This window comes from Fringilla coelebs (genome assembly GCF_963513975.1).
Source record: "Fringilla coelebs genome assembly, chromosome: 4".
NCBI classification, from domain to species: Eukaryota; Metazoa; Chordata; class Aves; order Passeriformes; family Fringillidae; genus Fringilla; species Fringilla coelebs.
This window is the reverse complement of record NC_140032.1, coordinates 23,824,575-23,845,301: the sequence shown is the minus strand read 5'-3', so window position 1 is coordinate 23,845,301 and position 20,727 is coordinate 23,824,575. Positions and strand designations below refer to the sequence as shown.

General features: G+C 38.7%; 1 protein-coding gene across 7 annotated transcripts in view; it reads right to left on the bottom strand.

The window, feature by feature from the left end:
* The window catches only part of LIMCH1 (LIM and calponin homology domains 1), a 174,107-nt gene that overhangs the window by 92,244 nt on the left and 61,136 nt on the right, over positions 1-20,727 (bottom strand). For all 7 annotated transcript variants that reach the window (XM_084205237.1, XM_084205238.1, XM_084205239.1 and 4 more), the window contains exons 2-3: positions 18,200-18,270; positions 7,105-7,174 (exon numbers count right to left, since the gene is read on the bottom strand). In XM_084205237.1, coding sequence (XP_084061363.1) covers positions 7,105-7,174; positions 18,200-18,270 — 141 coding nt within the window. The remainder of the gene's footprint in view (positions 1-7,104; positions 7,175-18,199; positions 18,271-20,727) is intronic.

Here is a 20,727-nt window from a genome sequence, read left to right as displayed (position 1 = left end):
AAAAACCCAAAAAACAATCATTATGATATTTTATAAATAACATCTTTGAGAAGTCACTTGATAGCCCTAAACAGGTAGACTCTGCTTTTAATCAAATACTTTTTCCTAAAGCAGGCTAAGACTGGGCAAGCAAAGCGTGTCTTCATACAGAAAAAAAAAAAAATTCAAAAAAGGACATTCTCTGCAGTGACCATCCTCTCTTGGTTTTATCATAGAAAAGGTTCCCCTTGCCTCCAAATTTGCATATTAATGTTCTATATTATTCAGTGTGAATAAAGCTAATTATAAACCTACTGATTAAACTCACAGGTGTTGGAAGAGCAGTCTAAAATGAGACTGTGAATGACATAGGAATGCTTGTGATATTTTCGTAGCTGTTATTTATTATTTGTATTAACATACTGTCTAGGAGTCCTGGCCATGGAGCAGGACTCATGGGGTGAGGTGTTAGACAAAAACAGATGAACAGATGATCCTTGCCGCAAAGAGCTTACAAGTATTATTAGCATTTGGCCAAACCAAGTCCTGACATTCTCAGCAGCAGAGCTCAGCAGGCTGAGGGCACAGCTTAAGCTGACTGTGAAAATGCTGCACCTTTGAATCCTAACCTGTCCAGTTTCAGAAGAGGTCTCAACAACGTGACAAAGTCTGCATATGTCCACAGCAGCTATGGATCACAGCCACCCTTCACATGGGTCCTGCAAACATTCACCCATCTTGGCTGGTGCTTTCTGACCCAACAAGGAAACTGTTCAGAGCACCCTGGGTACTGAGAGACTTCCTCTTATAACAAGGAATAAACTCCTGGACACTGTCAGAAAGGGCCAGCATCCTAAGCACGACAAGGAGTGGTCCCAGCCAACAAACAGCTCAGCTTATTGAGTGCACTGTGAGCACTCCAGCCAAGGAAACATCCAGAAGGTGGGACTTTAGGGCCAGCAGTGAGGTTGGTCTGCCAAAGTCCTGGCTGGGTTCTGGCTAGGGCCAGTGGTGCAGGAAGCACAGAAAAATGTCTGAGGGATCAAGAATGGGCAATTTGGAAACAAACAAGGTTCTTAATTCCAAGTTTCACCTCCAGCCATCATAAACACAACACTGCAGCTGGTAGCTGAGGAAGGAAGTGATTGCCCATGGATGTTAGGGACAGCTCATGAGCCATACAGAGGTGGTGAACATGAAGACTACTAGGAGCTGGTTGAACTCACTTCTCTGAGGGTGTGTGTTCCAGCTAAATGCAGCTCAGACCATCACAAACGAATAAATAAGGCAAGGTCACCTCACCTTTGTTTAGTTTGTTTGTTTTTCTATAGTACATGCCTTTTATTAATTTCCTATTATTTCAGCCTCTCTTGCATGCATACATCAGATTATAGTACAACTTGGAAGCCAGGCAACACAGGCTGAACCCAAGTGCAGCAGTGGAATATGTCTCCAGTACATTTGCTGTCAGATCAATTATTAGTTTCCAGCATCAAATATTTGAGAGTTTTGGAACCAAACCAAACACACCAGAGTAAGCACAGCCTTTTTAATCAATAAAATACTAAATGAGATGCCAGAATTGTATTTTCCATTTGTAATACTAGTTTAAATGGCAGGAGAGCAATGCTTCCTGGACAGAATTTGTATGGTTAATTGGAAGCAATAAAAACCTTCAATTCAGTTTAAAAAAGAAAAATAGCTGAATTTCCATATAAACTTTTGGGTTTTATTTGTTTGCTTCTCATTTTCCCCCCAATACTGCTTTCTCTTTGCTTCCTGCCAAATTTGAAATGATGGCTATTTTCTTCTTCTGTGATGAATTAGCTACAGCTTCACCAGATTGTTCCACGCAGACTTTGTTTGCAAACCATGTGGTTAAGAAACACCTGTTAGTTTGCTTTTATATTCTTTGTGTAACTTAGAAATGTTTATGAATACAACATACAGCTAAATTCATTTACCAGAAATTTCGTAAGGTAATTCCATCCAGCTCAAATGATACCCAAGGCAAGAAAGTCTAAATAAAAAATCAATTTGAAGGCAGTCTAGAAAGCTAGGGGAGTAAAAAACACAAACAGAATACAAGAACACACTACTAACCATTATATTTTTAAGGATACCCTTGCTTTAGTAAAGAGATTTGTTATGTATTACACTATGTGATGAGCCAAAGCACACAGTGCTGCTCTCACCTACTGGCTAGACCCTAAATATTGCATTCATCAAACATTCAGATTTCAGAACTGAAAGCAGGCACAAGAGGTGTAGAGAAACCAATTACTATTTAGCAAGGAAGATCCACAGAAAACATGGCAGAATGGTTTGCACAGTATTTTGCTATGCTGGTGACACTCTGTTTTACATCAACACTCACAAAAATGCTTTTGGAATGTGAGGGCCAAGAACTTATTGTTTTTAGATAGACAGGAAATTTTGCTTCTGTTTACTTCGCATGTACCACAACTTACACAGCAAGACTTTTTTATTAATACAATTGTGCTGGGAAATGAATATGTTCAGCACAGAATAGCAGAACAAAACCTGAAAACAGAAACTATCATATATTATGAATCTCTATATTACAATTGGAGCAGGCTTTTTCTAGAAAATACTAGAACTAAAGGGAGAGTGATAATTTTAAAAGAAAAAAACCAAGAAGATAAATTTAAAAGAAAAGATAAAAAACCTCAAGAAGATAAATTTAAAAGAAAAAACCAAGAAAAAATTAGTAACAAGGAGGTGTGAACGAAGAGAGTGATAGAAATAATGCATGTCTGTTAAAGTTTTGTGTATTTATCTTTGCTAATTATTTTTAACTGTATGAAACACACTATACTTTATTTGGGTCTTGTAATTTTGTTCTGATGTTCATACCTACATACCTACAATATTTCATTTGCTGAATTTAATTAGTAGCTCAGACTCCTGAAGGCTAACATAAGGACAACATTTCTTTGAAATAACATATAAGATAGAAAAACCCCAAACTCACAATTTGTGCAATATTACAGCATAGAACAAGCTACCAGCACCAGCATAGTTGTTCTTAATAAGGGTAACAGCAAGCTCTCAGAGAACACTTTGCCAAAAGAAACTTCCTGGGAAAATAACGAGGGAAAAAAACCCAACCCCTCTTTCAAAGGAACAAGCTGTCTTAAGCAGCACATTTTGCCTTTGTTCATCTTGGTGCAATAACCATGCAACCAGGTGACTTCTGCAGGTCTATTTTTTTCCAGTGCTATATCATACATATGTCACAAAGTTAAGGACCATAAACAAACTGAAAACTGGATGCCGCAGTAAACAGACTTTTTATTCAGTAGTACTGAAACATGAGCCAAGATCCAAGCTAAAGTTCATCTCTCCATCTTTGTCTTCACTATTTCCTCCTATTATATGTGAGAATCGTTCACACAGCCTCTGAAGTAAGTGTCTGAGCTCCTGTGGGGATTGTTCAAGGAACTGAAGTAATGCTATAAACTCCCCTAAATCCTGTCAAACAAAAGATAAGGCAGAAACCTTTTCTTTTCTCACAGAGTGACATTATTCAGGGACAGGAAGCAAAAGCTGGAATCTTTTTAAGGGAAAAAGAAAGTCAACATACAGTAGTTAGTATTATAGAGCAAACCTTATCTACGGTGATGCTGGTAATTTTTCATAGAATAGATAATAAGGTCTAGAGGTACAAAATTACAATTAGTAGGAACCTTAAAAATTAGTTGTATTCACTATGAATGTCATGCAAAATGAAAGAAACCAACAGCAATTCACTGAAAAAATTGCTGGTTTTGTAAAAGTTATATTATATTCATTGTACTCTAATACATCTTTGCAAGTCTTCTGCAGCTCCAGATGGTTTTTTACTTATTAACTTAGCCAAAACACTTCTCCAGCCTTCTGCAATTAAATACATTAAATGATGGTGCTAGATACCTGACAGTCTTAGAACAAAGATGCTCAGTATCAATTTTTTACATGAGAAAATTTCTTCTGTTACTCCTACGTAGGCCTAATATGTTCTTTGAATGCTTTTTAAATTTGCTTTTTGGTGGGAGCATAAACTTTCAGGATTAATGGATACTGAACAAGAATGAGAAAACACTTCATCAGATTTAATGCTGTAAGTCTGAATACCAAAGCTGTGGTCCTACATTTTCTTTCATTAAAGCAATGTATCATTTCTGCTGTGATAACAGAAGCAGTCGCCACTTCTGGAGATCAAAGCAAGTTACAAACAAGCCTGCCAAGCCGAACATATGTAATTCTATATGTAATGCTGCATACAATCCACATCCTGACTTAGACTTGCAACCAGACAAAGATCATCTTTGTGTATTTATATGGCCTGTGCTAGGTATGGTGGTCTTCAGATCCCTGAGTTCATACTTTAGCACCACAGCGCTATAAGTGATAAATTTCACTTAAAATATTGGTGTTCTGGAATGCAAGACCTGAAAATAAATTATTCCCTCTTAAAATACATGAGCAAGTCACTGGTGAGAATTTCAGAGTAGCTGCAGATTCACCTAGTTTTAAATGCCAGGAAAGATTTGAAGAATTCAGTCTATCAGCACTGAACCAGTTATACATAATACTTACAGAAGTGTTATGAGAAGTCACTCAAACATGAAATATAGGCAAAATTTTTACACCTGATAATACTTCAAAGTGAACACCTCAGCATGTGTCTGATATGGGCTTCAAGTTTACTGTTATTTTCCTTCAATAAAGGACACCTCCTAATTTTTCCTTACCATAACAAAGGAGAAAAATAGACTATAATCTGGAGAACTAGAGTCAAGTAGACATTTTGTAGAGCTACATAATATATAGCTGTTTGTGTGTCTGTAGGTTAAGGATGAAACAAAAGGCACTTTGAATACTCCACAATTACTCATAAGTTTTAGCTCCTACTGTGTATAAAAGAAAACCTATCTATTGTCTCTCCTAGTGACATAAAAACTTATTCTATCAGATACAGGAAAGAAATTAAGTCTGTTATTCAGTTAAGTCTGTAATTCAGATACACTTTTTAGGCAGAAGCAGCATCTAGGATTTAAAAGCATGTATCTCATGCAAGGAAGAAAAGGTACTGAAGCTTTCACAGCATTTCTACTTGTACCTGAGGAAATCACACTCACTGGGGTGAAATAACTGGAAAGAAGTAACTCTTTAGTATGTCAAGCCAACCAGAACTAAGATAATAAAGAAGAATTGACAACTAATAAGGGAATGTCTCACATGTAGGGTCAACTGCCTAGGAGGTATAACTGCTTCTGGACCATAGTGTTAATATTTTATTTTTTTTTTTCAGACACATAGGCATGGTATAGGTTAATGAAAAGATACCTCCTGTGCTCAAACACACCCCTGATGGCTGTACTTTCAAATAATACACCATAAGTAAGCATAACAGACTAGATAGAACACTTGATCATTTAAATTCACATGCAGTGCTTAAAGCAGCCACTTACTCATCACTGTAAGTACAAATGGCAACAAAAGTCAGCAGGTATAGAACCAGATGTCTTGGATAACAAGGGGGAAATTTTGATAGTTTGTTTTGTTGGGAGCAATTTATTCAAAGAACAGTATATTAAAACATTCATTGGTAATGTTCAAGAACTGAGAAATAGTGAACTTTTAAAATAATTTAAATAAATTATTTATTTAGAAAAGTAGTTACTAAAGGAAATCAGAGGACACAGGTACAGAGGTAATAAAGTGACTTTACAACACAAAAAATTATCTACTGTATCATTAGCAGCCTGAAAACTTCTTTTTTTCATAATGCTTTGAAGATACACATCTTGCAAGAGAGCTTTATCTCAAGGAATGAGAAAAATACACATGCATAATGACTTTTTTCTATGTCCTTCCGACTATAACCACCTTACCATTGGGATTTTACATATGAATAAGGAAAAAGCTCAATGTAATTCAATATCATCCTCTTAAAACAGTCATAACAAAAATTGAGTCTTTCCTGAAAGTGAGCCAAGGAAAAGAAAAATGCACTACTGGTACTTTTTCAGCTGTTTATATCAAATATTCCTTTCAAATAGGACAGCAAAGGAATAAAACTAGATGGGTTTTAGAGGCAAAAGAAAGGCACTTAAGGAAACTTTTGAGAAAAGGTAGTGGGGATCAAAAATGAGATTCTAAAACCAGGCAGTATTCATGCAGAAATATCCTTGTGAATCTACATGTTGAAAGACCTGGCCTCAAAGGCTATGCAACAGCATTGCAGAACTAATTTAACAGCAAATGTAACATGGCTTCTGATACACTGGAACTTTTTAATGCTGTTTTTACAAAGGAACCTTAACTTCCGCTATCAACAAGTAATCTGAATCTCTTATAGGGCAGTGCCAGAACACAAAGGAACCATGTATACACTTGATGAGTCTAAATAGAGGATGGCCACCTTCCACATGCTCTAGGACCAGTTTATTCCCAATTACAGCTGAAGATAAAATCAATACAGCCATTTCTATGTGGCTAATGCTGTTAGACCCAACAAGCACCCACTCCCCCACCTTCTGCCCCAACAGCAAGCACAGGACTGTGCCACCACTTGAGGTGACCCCCTGAGCACCCAGCCTATGAGCTGTCAGCACATCCTCTGTGGTCTTCCTTGCTTACAACAGAGTATGCCCAAATTTTGGTCTGCCCTAAAGTCAACATGAAACAGTTCCCCAGATAGTCCCAGAATGAATGTTATCTGCAGACTGTGGTATTTTGGGGAAAGGGAAAATGAGACAAAATATACAAGTACAGTTTTCTTCATTTCCAAAAACTATCTTTTTGTGGTGGCGGCTTCTAATGCATGCATTCCAGTTTTTCTAAAGCTAGTGCCACAACTGAGAGGTGATATATAACCAAGAAGATCATCTTCCTCTAAAAATATACCCCAACACTTGAATACAGCCTACTTCTGGAAAAAAAAGACTGAAAGGTCTTAAGGTGACTACACAGAGCATTCCAATTTCAGAGGGACTGTCTGAGTTTACTAGGCTAGAAGAGTTCAAATTACAAAAATAACTGCTATCTGAATCCCATAGTCAATGTCAAGGTGCAAAAAGCAGCACTGAAATATTTTCCTCCGTTTGATATACTCACCAAACCTGCAATGGGGGTCGGTAGTCTATTGATCTTTTTAACCAATCCTGGCTTTATCGCATTCAGCAACCTGTTATGAGAAAGGAGTATTTCATGAGTGGAAAGTCATAAAATCCAAATTATCAAATATTTTCCCCCAGCACATAAGGATTTCAGTGTGACTGGAAAAAAAGAATCTCCCCTTTCTCCCTTCTGAAAACATACATGGACACCCAAATTTGATCCCTGAAATGAAGAAAGACTAGAATATCCACAGCAGAGAAAGAAAGAATATCCACAGCAGAGTAACTCAATAGTATTTATTTTAAATTCTAAATTGATCTAGATCACATCAGTGACCCAGACAGATTCTGGGTGAATTTTGACACATCAGCCTGCCTTACCTGTGTACAGGCAGATCATGCCTGGAAAGGCCTGAGAGCAGAAACCTAGAAGGCATCCAGGTCTGGCAGTTTCTGCACTGCAGGAGAGTGAGAAAGGATGTACACTTTATGGGTGGCCTGTCTATTTTTTTTTTTTTTTTGTCTTAACTTGAAATTAAATGTCATCCTTCCATATATTGTGTTGAATGGAGGGCCACATAAATCATAAATGAGAGAAGACAAATGAAAAGGGAATTCATAACCCCCCTGCCCCGTCTCATCATGAAAACACCATTAGGCCAGTCATACCACAGCTGAACACTGTTCAGTGTCCAAAGATTAGCAATCCCCCAAATCCAAGTTCCTCACCACCCATGAGCATGCTATGAGATGTGCTGACATGGCTCATTGTTACAATACTCAAAAAAATGACCAAGCCTCTCAAAGTGGGGAATTTTAATTGTAAAATCCTGTTGCAACAAACACCGTGTCCTCACCACCCTTCCCCCAAGAGAAATCCATAATGCCTTATTTCCAAAGAAAAATTCAACCACTTCCATCCACTGGGAAGAAAATCATCAATTCAAGATCATGGACTTAAAATTCAAGATTTTTGAAGGGAAAAAAATGATGTCTGTTTAAATCTAAAACTCTCTGAAAATTTGAAGAGCTCTGTGGAAGAGAGGAACCTCATTTTGGGCTGACATGGTCTCCATTCAAGCGAAGACTCCTCTGGCAGCTTACTGTGGTTGTAAAATTATGCATATTTAATATTTGAGAGGTCTGGCTGAGAAGTTTATCCAAACGAGAGGAATATTCCTTTCAACTAAAGCTAACAGTCTGTGATGGTTTCCAGCTCCCTACTTCTGAGTTAGGATAACAGGCAGTGTGCCACTGCTAAGAGCTCCACCAAGAGCCATCTCTCCATTGTGGCACATTATTTGTTGCTTGATTCCTTAGGACTGTGGCAGTTTGCAAGTTCATAAAGGCGTTCATCCCTCCTGGAGTGAACATCTGGCTTTATGAACATTGAAGTGATCACTTTTCCTCACCTCTTTCCCCTTGTGTCTCCCTGAAACAGTATATAGGTTGGATTTCTGCAGTCACTTGGACAGAACAGGGGAGCAGAGTGGGAGATTCTCAGTTTCCTATGGTCATAGTTAGCAAAGCTTTTGTTCCACTTGTCCAAAATTGTATACATGTTATTACATTCTTGAAGTTCCCACATCTCCAACACCATCATGTATTGGGAGCAGCATCAAAACAAATATGAATGATACTTTTGGTCATTGGGGGTATTTCTTAAATATCCTTGAAGTTAAAAACTCTGTAACCTAAACTCATACAGATGGCTGTACTATTCCTCTTCTGCTCAGGGTAGAATCTAACAATAATGTCCTAAAAACAAATGAATTAATTTACTTTTATCTACAAAAAAATCACTTTTCCCCATTAGATGAAGAGAATGCCAATAAAAGAACTGCCTATCTTCTAGAACCATTATTTTATTTCACAGATGGAAAAAGAATTACTTTTTTTTCCCCCCAGAAGATACTATGATACTTTTTAACCTCACAGAGCAACAACTTTATAAAACTACTATTTTCCATTTAGCTGCTACACCAGGCAATTTAAGATATATTTTTTTTTTTTTTATTGCCAGAGGACTTCTTTCCAGATACTGTAGCTCTCTTGTGATTTTAATCCTCAGTTTGCCTCTTCTGTTTCAGGAAAAAAAAATGTATTAGCTAAAGCATCCCATTTTCTTTATTACTCAAACGTGAATGCATCAGCACCATAACCAATATTGCAGGTGCAGATTAAAAGTCATAGGCAATAAGAGAAGGCAAAATAAAGAGTTCTTATTGGAAACCTCAAATGCCAAAACCCATTCTAAATAAATCTTCAAAATGGCTTGTACAGACTTCCCTGCAAAATACAGGAGAAGGATAAATTGAGAGGAAGGGAAGGAGTAGGGAACAAACAACATTTTAGGTCACCATTTGGAGGCTGAAGAGAGAGGAAATAGGATGGGGAAAGATGGAAAACCCTGAGGAAGAAATTAAAATTATTATTAAAAAGTTTGTCTCCTATTGGAAACATTTCTAAGCAGTCTGGCACCAAAACCCCCAGGACTTTCTTGCTGGAGAATATGTCAAAGGGAGGTTTCTTCCAGAGCAGACTGTCTACTTCTAAATTATTGCCTCATCTAGAGCAACAATCCAGATGCCAAAACATTGAGTGGTTTAAGCTTGCTCTGTTACCAAGCCAGCTGAAATGTTGTGCTGTTTGTGCAGGATCTCAATGGTCACCTTCACTCTCACAGTTACTGTCCATCTCTCCTGACATAGGCCTGTATACACAAACTAAATTTTCTGTGCCAATTTAGTCTTTCATGAAGCACGTGCCTTGGTATGTGAAGTTTTATCAGCTCTGTGGGTTTCTGTTGAAATACTGGGCAAACAAAACCAATCACCATTTTGCAGTGGGGACCTGGCACAAGATCATCAGCATTGCCCAAGGAAAAGACTCTGCAGGTGAACAAAAACTACTAACCCACACTTTCTCCAAAAGCCCCTGACAACTGCAGTCCCACTCGTTCTTGCCCCACCAATCCTAACCAAAGGACTTGGCTGCCCTGGGCCTTCTGTCCCCAGCCATGTCCTAGTCTAAAGAGAAAAAACCTGCACCACGTATCTTCTTCTGGCATCTACAGCTCCAGCCTGTGTCTTCTTCCCCAGTCCTAATCCTAATCCTTGGCTGCTTTTGAGTGATTCCAACAACCCCACCAAACACCCAAAAGACAATAACCCAAACCAGGATACAACTGAATTTTCAGGCTCCATCCACAAAACCCAAGTCTCTACATACACACGTGCCCTACTCTCAGACCCTTCAAGCTCTCTGTGGGGATTTCTGCTCACCACCTCTAGAATTTATGCACCTGAATCAGAATAATCCTCTGTTCTTCTCAAAGCTCTCTTGCAATTTTCAGTCCAACGCAGAGTAATCAAGGTTGGAAAAGACCTCAAAGATCACCAAGTCCAGCTGTTAAGCCAGCACTGCTGGGGATGGTAACACAATCGCTTCCCGGGCAGCCTGTTCCAATGCCTTACAACCTTTTTGTGAGAAATTTTATTTCTAATATCCAATCTAAATCTCCCCTGGAGCAACCAGACACTCATCCTCCTTTCCCCTGTGCCAAGAGCTGGCTTGGACTCTCCAGCAGAAACCTGTTAAATGAAGCACAGTAAGACACTGCATGGAAGCTAAAACCTTAGACCTGTCTTACCTTATAGAAACAGCAGGGCATGATGGAAGTGGAAAGCTGCTCTAGTCCCAGGCACAGGGAGAAGCTAGGTCACTTCCTTCCCCCGATACAAACCAGCTCTCATAGGTACGGGAAGAATCAATGCTCTACTCATGCTGTGCCCAAGGCTTGGCATTCCAGGAGATAAGCTATCTCCACAGCTGGACAGACAAGCTGAAATCAGTGCTAGCCACTGTGTGACTAATTTATTAGACCTTCCTGGGGTTTTTTATCATGAGTTAAGAATTTAAAAAACTCTGCCAGGAAGAGAAGGTGTTTCAGGCAACAGTTGATAAAAGATCAAATGAAAAGCACCAATAAACTGCCCATTAAATTCTTGCAAGAAAGCGTCAGTTACGAAAATATTCAGAGGATGGCTGCCAAAACCCAGCCTCCAAAAAGACCTTGATTCTAGGAGGAAATGGAAGAGAAGCATTTTCAGAGAATAAGAAGAAAAGAAAGGCTGAAGTGATGTGTGTTCACAGATCAATCCAGGCTGGAGGGAGAGGTATCCAACAGAGCTCTTTGCTCAAGTAACAGATCATATTCCTAAAAAGAAAAGCTGACTAATGATCTGATCTAAAAGTCAAAGGGCATTTCATATTTGAGAATTCAGGAAACTCTATCCACAGTAAACCTTCACAGAGACATTTCTCTCTTCAAATTAAGTTTTACAGACTTACATTCAAACAAGCAGGCTTTCAGCACTTGATAATTATTGGCCTAGACAGCTTCAGTATCCACATGTTTTTAACTCATGCTCTAGTGGCAACTCCAAAATGCCCCAAATATTTCAAAAGGACAGAAAAATCCACTACTAGTCTTAAAGATGAACAAATCACCTTGAAACAGTGAATAATGAAAAGTCAAAATATTTTGTTGCAAAAGACATGGCTAAGAAGTTTCAAAATATAAACATGTTCCTGAGGTCACAAAAATATTTTTGGGAAAACATTCTTGAGTGATTGCTAATGATGTCCCTGACATCATTTATTTAGAATCAGATGAACAAGGTGTTTTTTTAACAAGCAGGACAGAACTGACTTTGTCTTATGAAGGGCTCACAGTCTAGTCTAATATGTAAGAAGTTAATGAAGACCTATGCAAATACGTAGTATTGAGAAAACAATATTCCAGACACAGGACTGCATTAGTCTTGCTCTGCCAAAACCTAAAAATATGAAAATAATAGAGGCCTTCTAAACAGCTCAAGAAAGGTAACAGGGAAGAAAGTAACTTCACAAGCTGTTTATACAGAACCTACAATGACAAGAACTGATGATGTGAAGAGCATCTCATGCACCTATAAATTTACAATTCATGCATAGTTTTTACACTAAATAGCAATGGCCATAGATGTGCTTTCTAAAACTGCTAAATATGCTTTCTTAAACATACACTCTTGAAAAGCTGAAACTTCTCACTGGACCACCTGGCCTTGCATTTGAGCAACACTCCTTTTGAGTGGATCAGTGCTCCACAGTCTCCTGCCCTGTCAGTAACCACGCATCAGTGAAAAAGCTGTACTATTCAGTCTGCTGAAATGCATTTTTTTTAAACATAAATAAATACAAGGACAGGTCATTCTGCCTGTTCAAGCATGCCCCTCACTGTCTATTCCCCACTTCTCATCACGGGCTTTGCATTAGGGTTTGTGTTACCTTTGGCCCCTCATCTAAACCGTATTAATAAATAGCTCTTCATTATGAAACAGCAATAAAACTTACAGATTAAGGACTCTGTATTCATAAAAAACTATTTCACATGTCCTCACATGAACCTAAATCTTACTGCTTAATGAGCCTTGGGGCCCATCTCTCAAAACCTGGAGACATGCCAAATTCATGATGCTGATAATGTTTTGGCTTTACAGCACAGAGCCTGAAAACCACAGGAAAACACCAATTCCTTCTCACCTCAAAGGTCACATTCAAAATTTGAAATATTCCTATGAATCTCAAATACCTTCTTAGTTTTCAAGAATAGGAAATTCAAGCAAAATACTAATTAAGAATAAGGGCTGGACATCCACTGACTTCTCCACTGTTCACTACACAGCCAAGTGCTGAACTGATGCCAGGCCCATAGTACTAACAGACAATTAGAATGATAAATCTGAAAAATCCTATCATCTACAAAGACTATTTGTTTCCCCCTACCAGATGACATAGGCGACATTAACTTGCAAGAAGAGCGACTGAAGCACCATATACACAGCAAAGGCTGTTCTACATACCTCATGGTGTCACTGACTCCGTGCACAAAAGTTTTATTATTCCACAGCATTACACTTGTGCTGATCTGGCACACAGCCAGCCCTTGTTGAAAACTGCACTTATGTCAGCTCAAAGCTTGGTCAGATGCACCAGAACTGGGATGCACATCCAAAAAAACTGCTCTTTGAGAAAATGCAGCTCATTCATCACTATCAACATAAAGAACACAAGCTAAAGGGATTTCTTACTTGTGGAAGAAAATAATTCTCATGACAGAATAAATGATAAATTCCATTAAGTAATTCTTGGTCATAATCACTTTTAGTTCGCTCAGATTTGTAGCCACTTATCATATTTTCTTTAAATATTATTAAAATAATCTATGTGCATGACTAATTTCTCATCTTTTTTATTTAAGAGTAAAATAAAAAAACTTTCTTGTACTTTTTAAGACCATATATTCCAAGTATGCACAGCAGAAGAGAAGTGCCTTTCCTATATATTATCCTACAGCAGGAAAAGTGTACAACTTTTTTTTTAGTTCGCGGTACATACGCAATTTTACCACGATTACTTAAAAAGAGTAGAACATCTTTGTATCTCCTCTTTTAAAAAACAACATAAAGGCTACAGAGTCAAAGAATAAGCATAGTTTCAAAGAATAATCACAGTTTCTGCACATTTTACTAAGTTACATAATGCCATGTGCTAATAGATAAAAATAACTCTCTCTAAAAAACCAAGAAGACTTGGGAAAGTGCTCATAAGTTGTTTTGCAGAACTGCACAGGAAAGGGACATCCATCTTTAACCACATACGGTTAGTCTTTTTTCATTTTTATACGTGTCTGATATGCAGTGAAATATTTGTTAGAACTTTCATGCTTGAGAAAAATCAGATTTATTTTGCCTGCTTGTACTGCTATAAATTGATTTTAATACATACATAAACCAGACACGCAACTAAACTCTTCGACATACAGAACTCAAGGTATTACAGACAATCATGATGTTGTTAGACTCCACTGCAAAGCCAAATAATTTCTGCTAATATCCAACTGGTTTAGTTCATTGTTTAAGGTCTTTTGCCCAGGATCCATATCCCAATTGTTGTTGTTATTCTTCTTTATGTTCTGGTCCCGTTCCTAACATTAGAATCTCATTACTACAAACTTTAAGGGTGACTGGATTACCTGATTCCAGAGAAAGCTTGAGAGAAAATATATTCCAATTTCATGTCAGAAGTTCTTAGAGATATATTGGATATATATCCTGTCATATCAAAGCAAGCAATTAACTCAAATTTTTGAAGTCTCACTTCCCTACAGAGACCTCTTTAACTACCCAATACCCAACATGAAGGAAGGAATCCTGCAGTACCAGAGCTCAACAAGGGGAGGTGGGCAGCAAGGAGAAGGGCAAAAAAATTGAAAATACATTTGCAAGGATATTTGCAAGCAGAAACAACTGGTCAAGGTTGCAGCAAGAGATGCATTTTTTCTTCTTGTAATAATTTTTAAGCTTATTAATAGCAATTGTTGCATGGTTAGAAATAAAAGCAACCTTGACTTCCTTGCCCAAACCAGCAGGGCAGAGAGAGACAGGATATGTACTTTTTTTGGCAGTCAACCTTCATTCAGATATCTGAATCCATAGAATAGGAACACCTATTCTATGGATTCATTGCAACAACTAGATTTAATTTATTTCTGATTAATCCTCTAGCTTCTTATGATATCTGGGTCAAACCTAAACATGAAAGCTATGTAACAAGGGAGAAAAAAAATGGAACATGTGCTGGAGAAGCAATAGGGGATTTCCAGTGATATTCCTGCTACTGGCATTGTATTCCTGCATCATATAGCTTTCAACCATGACCCCAGGAAGGGATATTTGCCCACCCATGCAGAAACTCCTCAGTCTTTTCATACGAGAATTTAATTCCCAAAGCATGAACAGGGAAAGAATTGCCTCTGCCTATATAGCTATTATGTCCCTGCTGAAATCACCATCTGCACTGATGTCAGAGAGCTATGCTAGAAAAACATGAACTCATTTCAGACAAACAGAAGTCATAGTCACTGGCTTCTCAGCACAGCTGAGCGAACAATTAGAGTCACCACTGTCTGGGCAACTGCACAAGTGGGCTTTCGAACAGCCAGAAAGAATAAAGGGCTTGTGTTGCTCTCATCTGTTGACTTGTTGCTTTATGGCATCCTGCATTGTTTAAATATGCCCCTCAGCTCCTCAGCTGAGTGCGTCAAGCTATAAAGTTCGTGCTGAGGCCAGATCGAAATGCCACAGCACAAACCATACCAGAGAGGCAGGTGCAAGGCTTGCAGGTTCCTGTGGCAGGCATACACATCTGCACTGCCCCACAACCCATTCATCCCAGGAGCCTGAGCTTTTGGCATTGCACAGTTGCATTGCTTTTCATTTATTAAAATATGTGGATTGTTGCTAGATGTGAATGAATCATTTATGACCAGTGTAGTGATGCCTGCTTGTGTCTGTAGGCTGTCTGGAACATCGAAATTGGGATCAAGTGGAGGCGGGCCTGGCATTACTGTGTATAAGGGTCGAACAATCCTGCTACAGAGACAGAGATTCCCCCTGCACCCTTTTGCACAGACCAGTCTCTTTGGGGAATGCACTCTGGCATGGTAACTTCCCCGTTCCCTTCTGCAAAACACCTGCAAAAGCAGAAGGTAGCTTGAGATTTGTTTGGGACATTCAAGGCATGCTGTGTCCCCACTCCTGACAGCATTTTCCAGTCCTCTAGCTGCTGGGATCCCTCAGAGCCCAAGCTCGCTTTCAGTCTTCCCCACAAAATACAACAGATGAGGAAAACCCTGAAACAGTCACGTGGAAGTTAAGCACAGCTTTTCCACATTCACATGGACATCACCCCCACAAGTGTCTGGCTATGAGTTGCCAGCTAATGCCCCTTGCAGTGAGTACTGTCCTGTGGGTAAAAACAGAGGTAAGTTTGCTTTTCTCCAAAACTTTAACAAATCAGATAAAACCTGACCAAAACCAATGAGTTCTTCTATCTTCAGAAACCAAGGCAGCTATAATTTATTTTTTGTCTTCTGAAGTTGTCAGAGACTTAGATGAGGTTTTCATCTACTTCTTGAAGTCAGCTACAATGAAAGCACAACAGACTGACAGGGAATTAAGAGAAAGCTTGTATCCCATTACATCTTTTTCATCAGGTACCCTGGTAATTTTCCGATAAGTCACCAAAAGCAGCTATTGGTAAAGTTACTGTCTAGAAAGCCAGTATTGCTTGTGGCAGCTTTACAGTGTTCTTCTCTGGGCAACAGATATAAAATTAACTATCAGTCCTTCACTTGCCAAAGTTCTTTTTGAAGATACTCTGGAAGCTCTCTGTGTTAGACCCAAAAATTTCTGTTGAGTTCTCTATTTTATAGTGGACTTGGAACCAGTGAGGAGTACACTTCTACTGCTGGTGCTATAGTTTGTCATCAAGCCCAATTTGGTGACTTTCTCATTAATGCTCTATAGCCTAATAGAGTTTTACACGCTAGCTACAGCTTGCTAACCAGGAGCAATACAAACTTCATGGCTTTTAAGATTTGAGTCTGAGGAGACAGATTCCTTCAGGCTGATTTGCATGATCCACAAGTGGTAAATGAGGACAAGCAATTTGCCCAATATCAGAACAGTTATGTAGTATAACTAAGTGCTGTCCCTTGACCTGGTTATTACTGGAGCTCACAACCTTCTAAGAAATACATATTTATCAGTCTCATTAGCAAAACATTAGTTAGTTAAGCCTTCCATCTTAAAGATTTACAGTATTTAAATCAGACTACTTCTGCTTACTTACAGATAAGATTACAATCTAATCTTGAAATACACAGCCCTTGCTTTTCATGCAACACAATTCAGCCTTAACATTCAAAGAGCAATGAGAAGTGATTCAGCACACAGCACTTCCTTTCAACACACAGAGGAGAGAGATTTTGTGTGAGAGGCAACCCTTAAATACAAAGAAGGTATGCTCCTTCTGAGTTACACAACTTTTGGTCAACAATAACAACTACTTCCCTCCTCCCAAAGCCACTCCTCAGCAAAGACACGCAACTGCAATCAAAATAGATCACATCATTTCCTTTATATTTTTTCACCTTTAAAAGCTAAAGTTCAAGCTGTCTGATTACTAACACCAGTGAGACATATAATAGTATTTACACAAGTAGGTTTCAGATCTATGGTAAGCTACCTAGAGCTGAGTTACATTATATTAGCTCAACTCTACTGCTGAAAACAGCTTCCAAGTTCCAGTACTTGGAATAGTACAAAACTTTCACCAATAGCTGCAATTGTCCAGCTGCATATTTCAGGAGACCTCCTTTTTAAGTATGGATTCAGTTCTACACAAGCTTCATCATTCTGGCGTGCAAAGACAGCTTTAATCAACTTCAGTGACAATGCTGTATATCCAGGGAAAGAAATTGGTCCATACAGGTGATTCTGATCAGTAGATTTTCCCAAATGCCTGAAAGCCTGATTTTCACAGGGCTAAGGGCATTAGGGCATATTTCCAAATTGCTCTTAGAAGTCACCAGCTTTGGCATGTAAACCTTAACAAGGTTTTGGAAGACTCTTCCTAAATACTAGCCATTAGAACTACAGAGAGAAATGTGCAAAAGCTAACTTGTGTCTCTCATCCAAAAATCACAAAACACGTCATTCGAAACACACCTTTAGGCAAAATTTAGAGGATACCTAACCTTTCCAGAAACTATTAAAGCAGCTGTGCATTGATGGTATTCAGATGGCTAACTCCTGACAGTGTTCAGACTTGGAGTTGGTCCAAAACGCCTCATTGTGGCAGAGACATCCACAGGCAGGTGTGGAACACCATTTGCCAATCTGCGGTTAACAACATTAAATGAAAAGGAAACCAAAAAACAACATAATATTTTTTGTTTTACATAACTCAGCTAAGGACCAGGGGTGGAGTGAGGGAAGCACTTCATAAAACCTGTTTTCTTTAAGCCACATTTCAACCCTCACCATAACAATAGCTTTGGCACTGAAATTATACTGCAGTGAAATACTACTGTGTGCTATGTCAAAACTCTCAAAAGGAAATCAACAATGGAACATACTAGCTAAGGTTGTTTTCTACTTTAGTCAAGATTGTATTCAAGGCTCAAAACTGTAAGCATTACTTACTCACACAGAAGAATGCCGTTTTCTAATCCGGAACGAAAATCTTTCTCACCAAAACTTCTGCCCGTCACTTGCTGCAAAAGAGTAGAGGGAAAAAAAAGAGGGACATCTATTAGAGAGTGAGCTTTACAAGTGCAATTCATAATACTCAGAGCATCTGCTGTGTAAGGAACATTTGAGATTTACAGGCCTTGCAAAGGACTAAGCAATGTCCATTTCTCTTTCCCATTTCATCAAGCTATTTAACATATAGGACAAAGTATTTGCTCCAGCCAGTGCAATTGTAGTCTGCAATTGCAGACTGTTTTCTAGCAGTAAAAACCAAAAATGACAAAACAAAAACTACAATGTAATCTTCAGAATATTTTAGAAGTTTTATTTTATAGTGCTTTGAATTTTAAAACTTTTTTTGCACCACATTAAACATTTTGTACTGGCCTTGAGCTTTAGCCCTTAACTTATCATCTTTATAGAATAAGCAAAGACAATTGAAAGCAATAATGTGAGTTACAGCCCTTCAGACACACGCCTCAATACTCCTGGTCATTTTAAAAGGTACTTCACATCACCAATTCGACCATGAATGTTAAGAGAATACAAACTCAGTGGAAGCTTAGGGTCCCCCCAGGTACACTTGGACCTGGAGGTACACTTTGCCTCACAAGCTGTTAAGCCGTTCTGAGCTGCTTAGGGGATAGAGCAGCTAGAAACCTTCCAGGAATCCCAGTCTCACCTGAGGGTGCTGGAGGCTACAAGCATGATTGAACCCCCATTTATGACTCACTACTGTGTTGACAATGTCTTGCCATTCATCCTCATATCATCCTCAACAGATAATATGTTCAGTTAAAAGTAAAGAATACTTTTTTTATGATCACAAAAGATATAAAAATAGTTACTATGTTTAGAAAGCACTGAACAGAAACAATACAAATAAAAAAACCCAGTTTTGATTATCCTGCAGGAGGTCTTCTCTTTACCCAGGCAAAACATTTACCGGATGCTTATAGAGTTCTCATGGCTTTCATCCAGTCTTTCAGCAAGAGCCTTGCTCTGGGTGTTGCTTCCACCATAGAGAACAGTGACTTGGGAACACATCTGTCATTATGTCCCTGTTTTCTCCTTGCTGTTATATTCAGATATAAGACCCTTCCCCTCCTAGTTTCCTGTCATAAAGACAGCAATTTATAAAAACTGACAAGTTGCAACTGTCCCACAGGATTAACGAAAGCACCAGTTTCAGAAATGCTGGTTATAGCTGGGCAGTCTTGGACAGAGAGCAGCAATTTTTAAATTGAAATGCATATGCAAAGCCTAAAATCTAATCCTTCACTAAAATATAGACATATTGTTTTGCTCAATGTGAAGGAAGTTTTCCTATATTCTGAAAAATGTATCATAATGGCATCAGTGGACAATTGTGTCTTATGCAAATGCATAAAGCAGAACAAGGCACTCTGTTGCCCTCATATCTCTGAAGAAACCACGTGTAATTTGTAGTAAATGACCTTTAACCATTTAAATTATATCTAGTCATACTAAATCATCTCTGATCTTGATCTGCTGGGACATGGGGAAATCATGACAATAAAATCATTAGCATTTGGGATGAGTTATAGGTGGAGCATATCAAAACTGACTTTTGTTTCATCTACAAGATATAGTACAGAAAGGAGCAGGAAGAGTTACTTCATAGCAGCCTGACTCCAAGTAGTTTTTTCATCTGTGAAAAAATGAAAGAAAAATTATAGCCATCTTATGTCACTCCTCTAGACCAAATGTCCCAGATATGGAGATCAGTCTTCTTATGCATTTGTTGAAGACCCTCATTTATCAGGGAGCAGTACTGAAACTGTTATTGCAATTCAGGTAGGACTCTACCTGCCAAAAGCTGTCACATGAGTATCGCTGGTATTACTGTTGATGTAGGGAGGTTTCGTACACTACTTCTGTCTGCACAAATAAAATCATGAAATACAGATGCACAGCTGGCGCACGAATTCATCCAGTGAGAGGTACAACACACACTGACAGGAGGTGAGGAAAGACAGGAAGGTCCAGGAACAGTGCACGTCTGTTTGAAAAGGAACTGGAAGTAAATGAGGCATGGCAAGGTTTATGCCTGTTCTAGGTGATGCAGCTGCAGAGGGAAAACATTAATCACCTACAAGTCTCCTGATTTAGTCAATTAAAATGTAAAAACAGTTCAACAGAGAAAGGCTAGAAACTAAAAATAAGCATGAAGATGACATTATAAATGACAAAGGTAAACCCAAAATGGGACTGAGAGAAGCAAGGAGCTGGATCCACCTTTTCCAGAGGAAACCAGAGCTCAGTTGCTTGGCGTATGCACTCACATACACCTCCCTCTCTTTGCACTTTGGGCCATACACTCATGAAAAAAACTACTGCAGGCCCACAGGCCAGCCTAGTGCACATTACTGAGACAACCTCTGCTCAGCACACCCAGAGCAGGAGGAGACAAAGGAACTTCAAGCAAAAGGATTGGCACTCTCATATTTGCACACAGA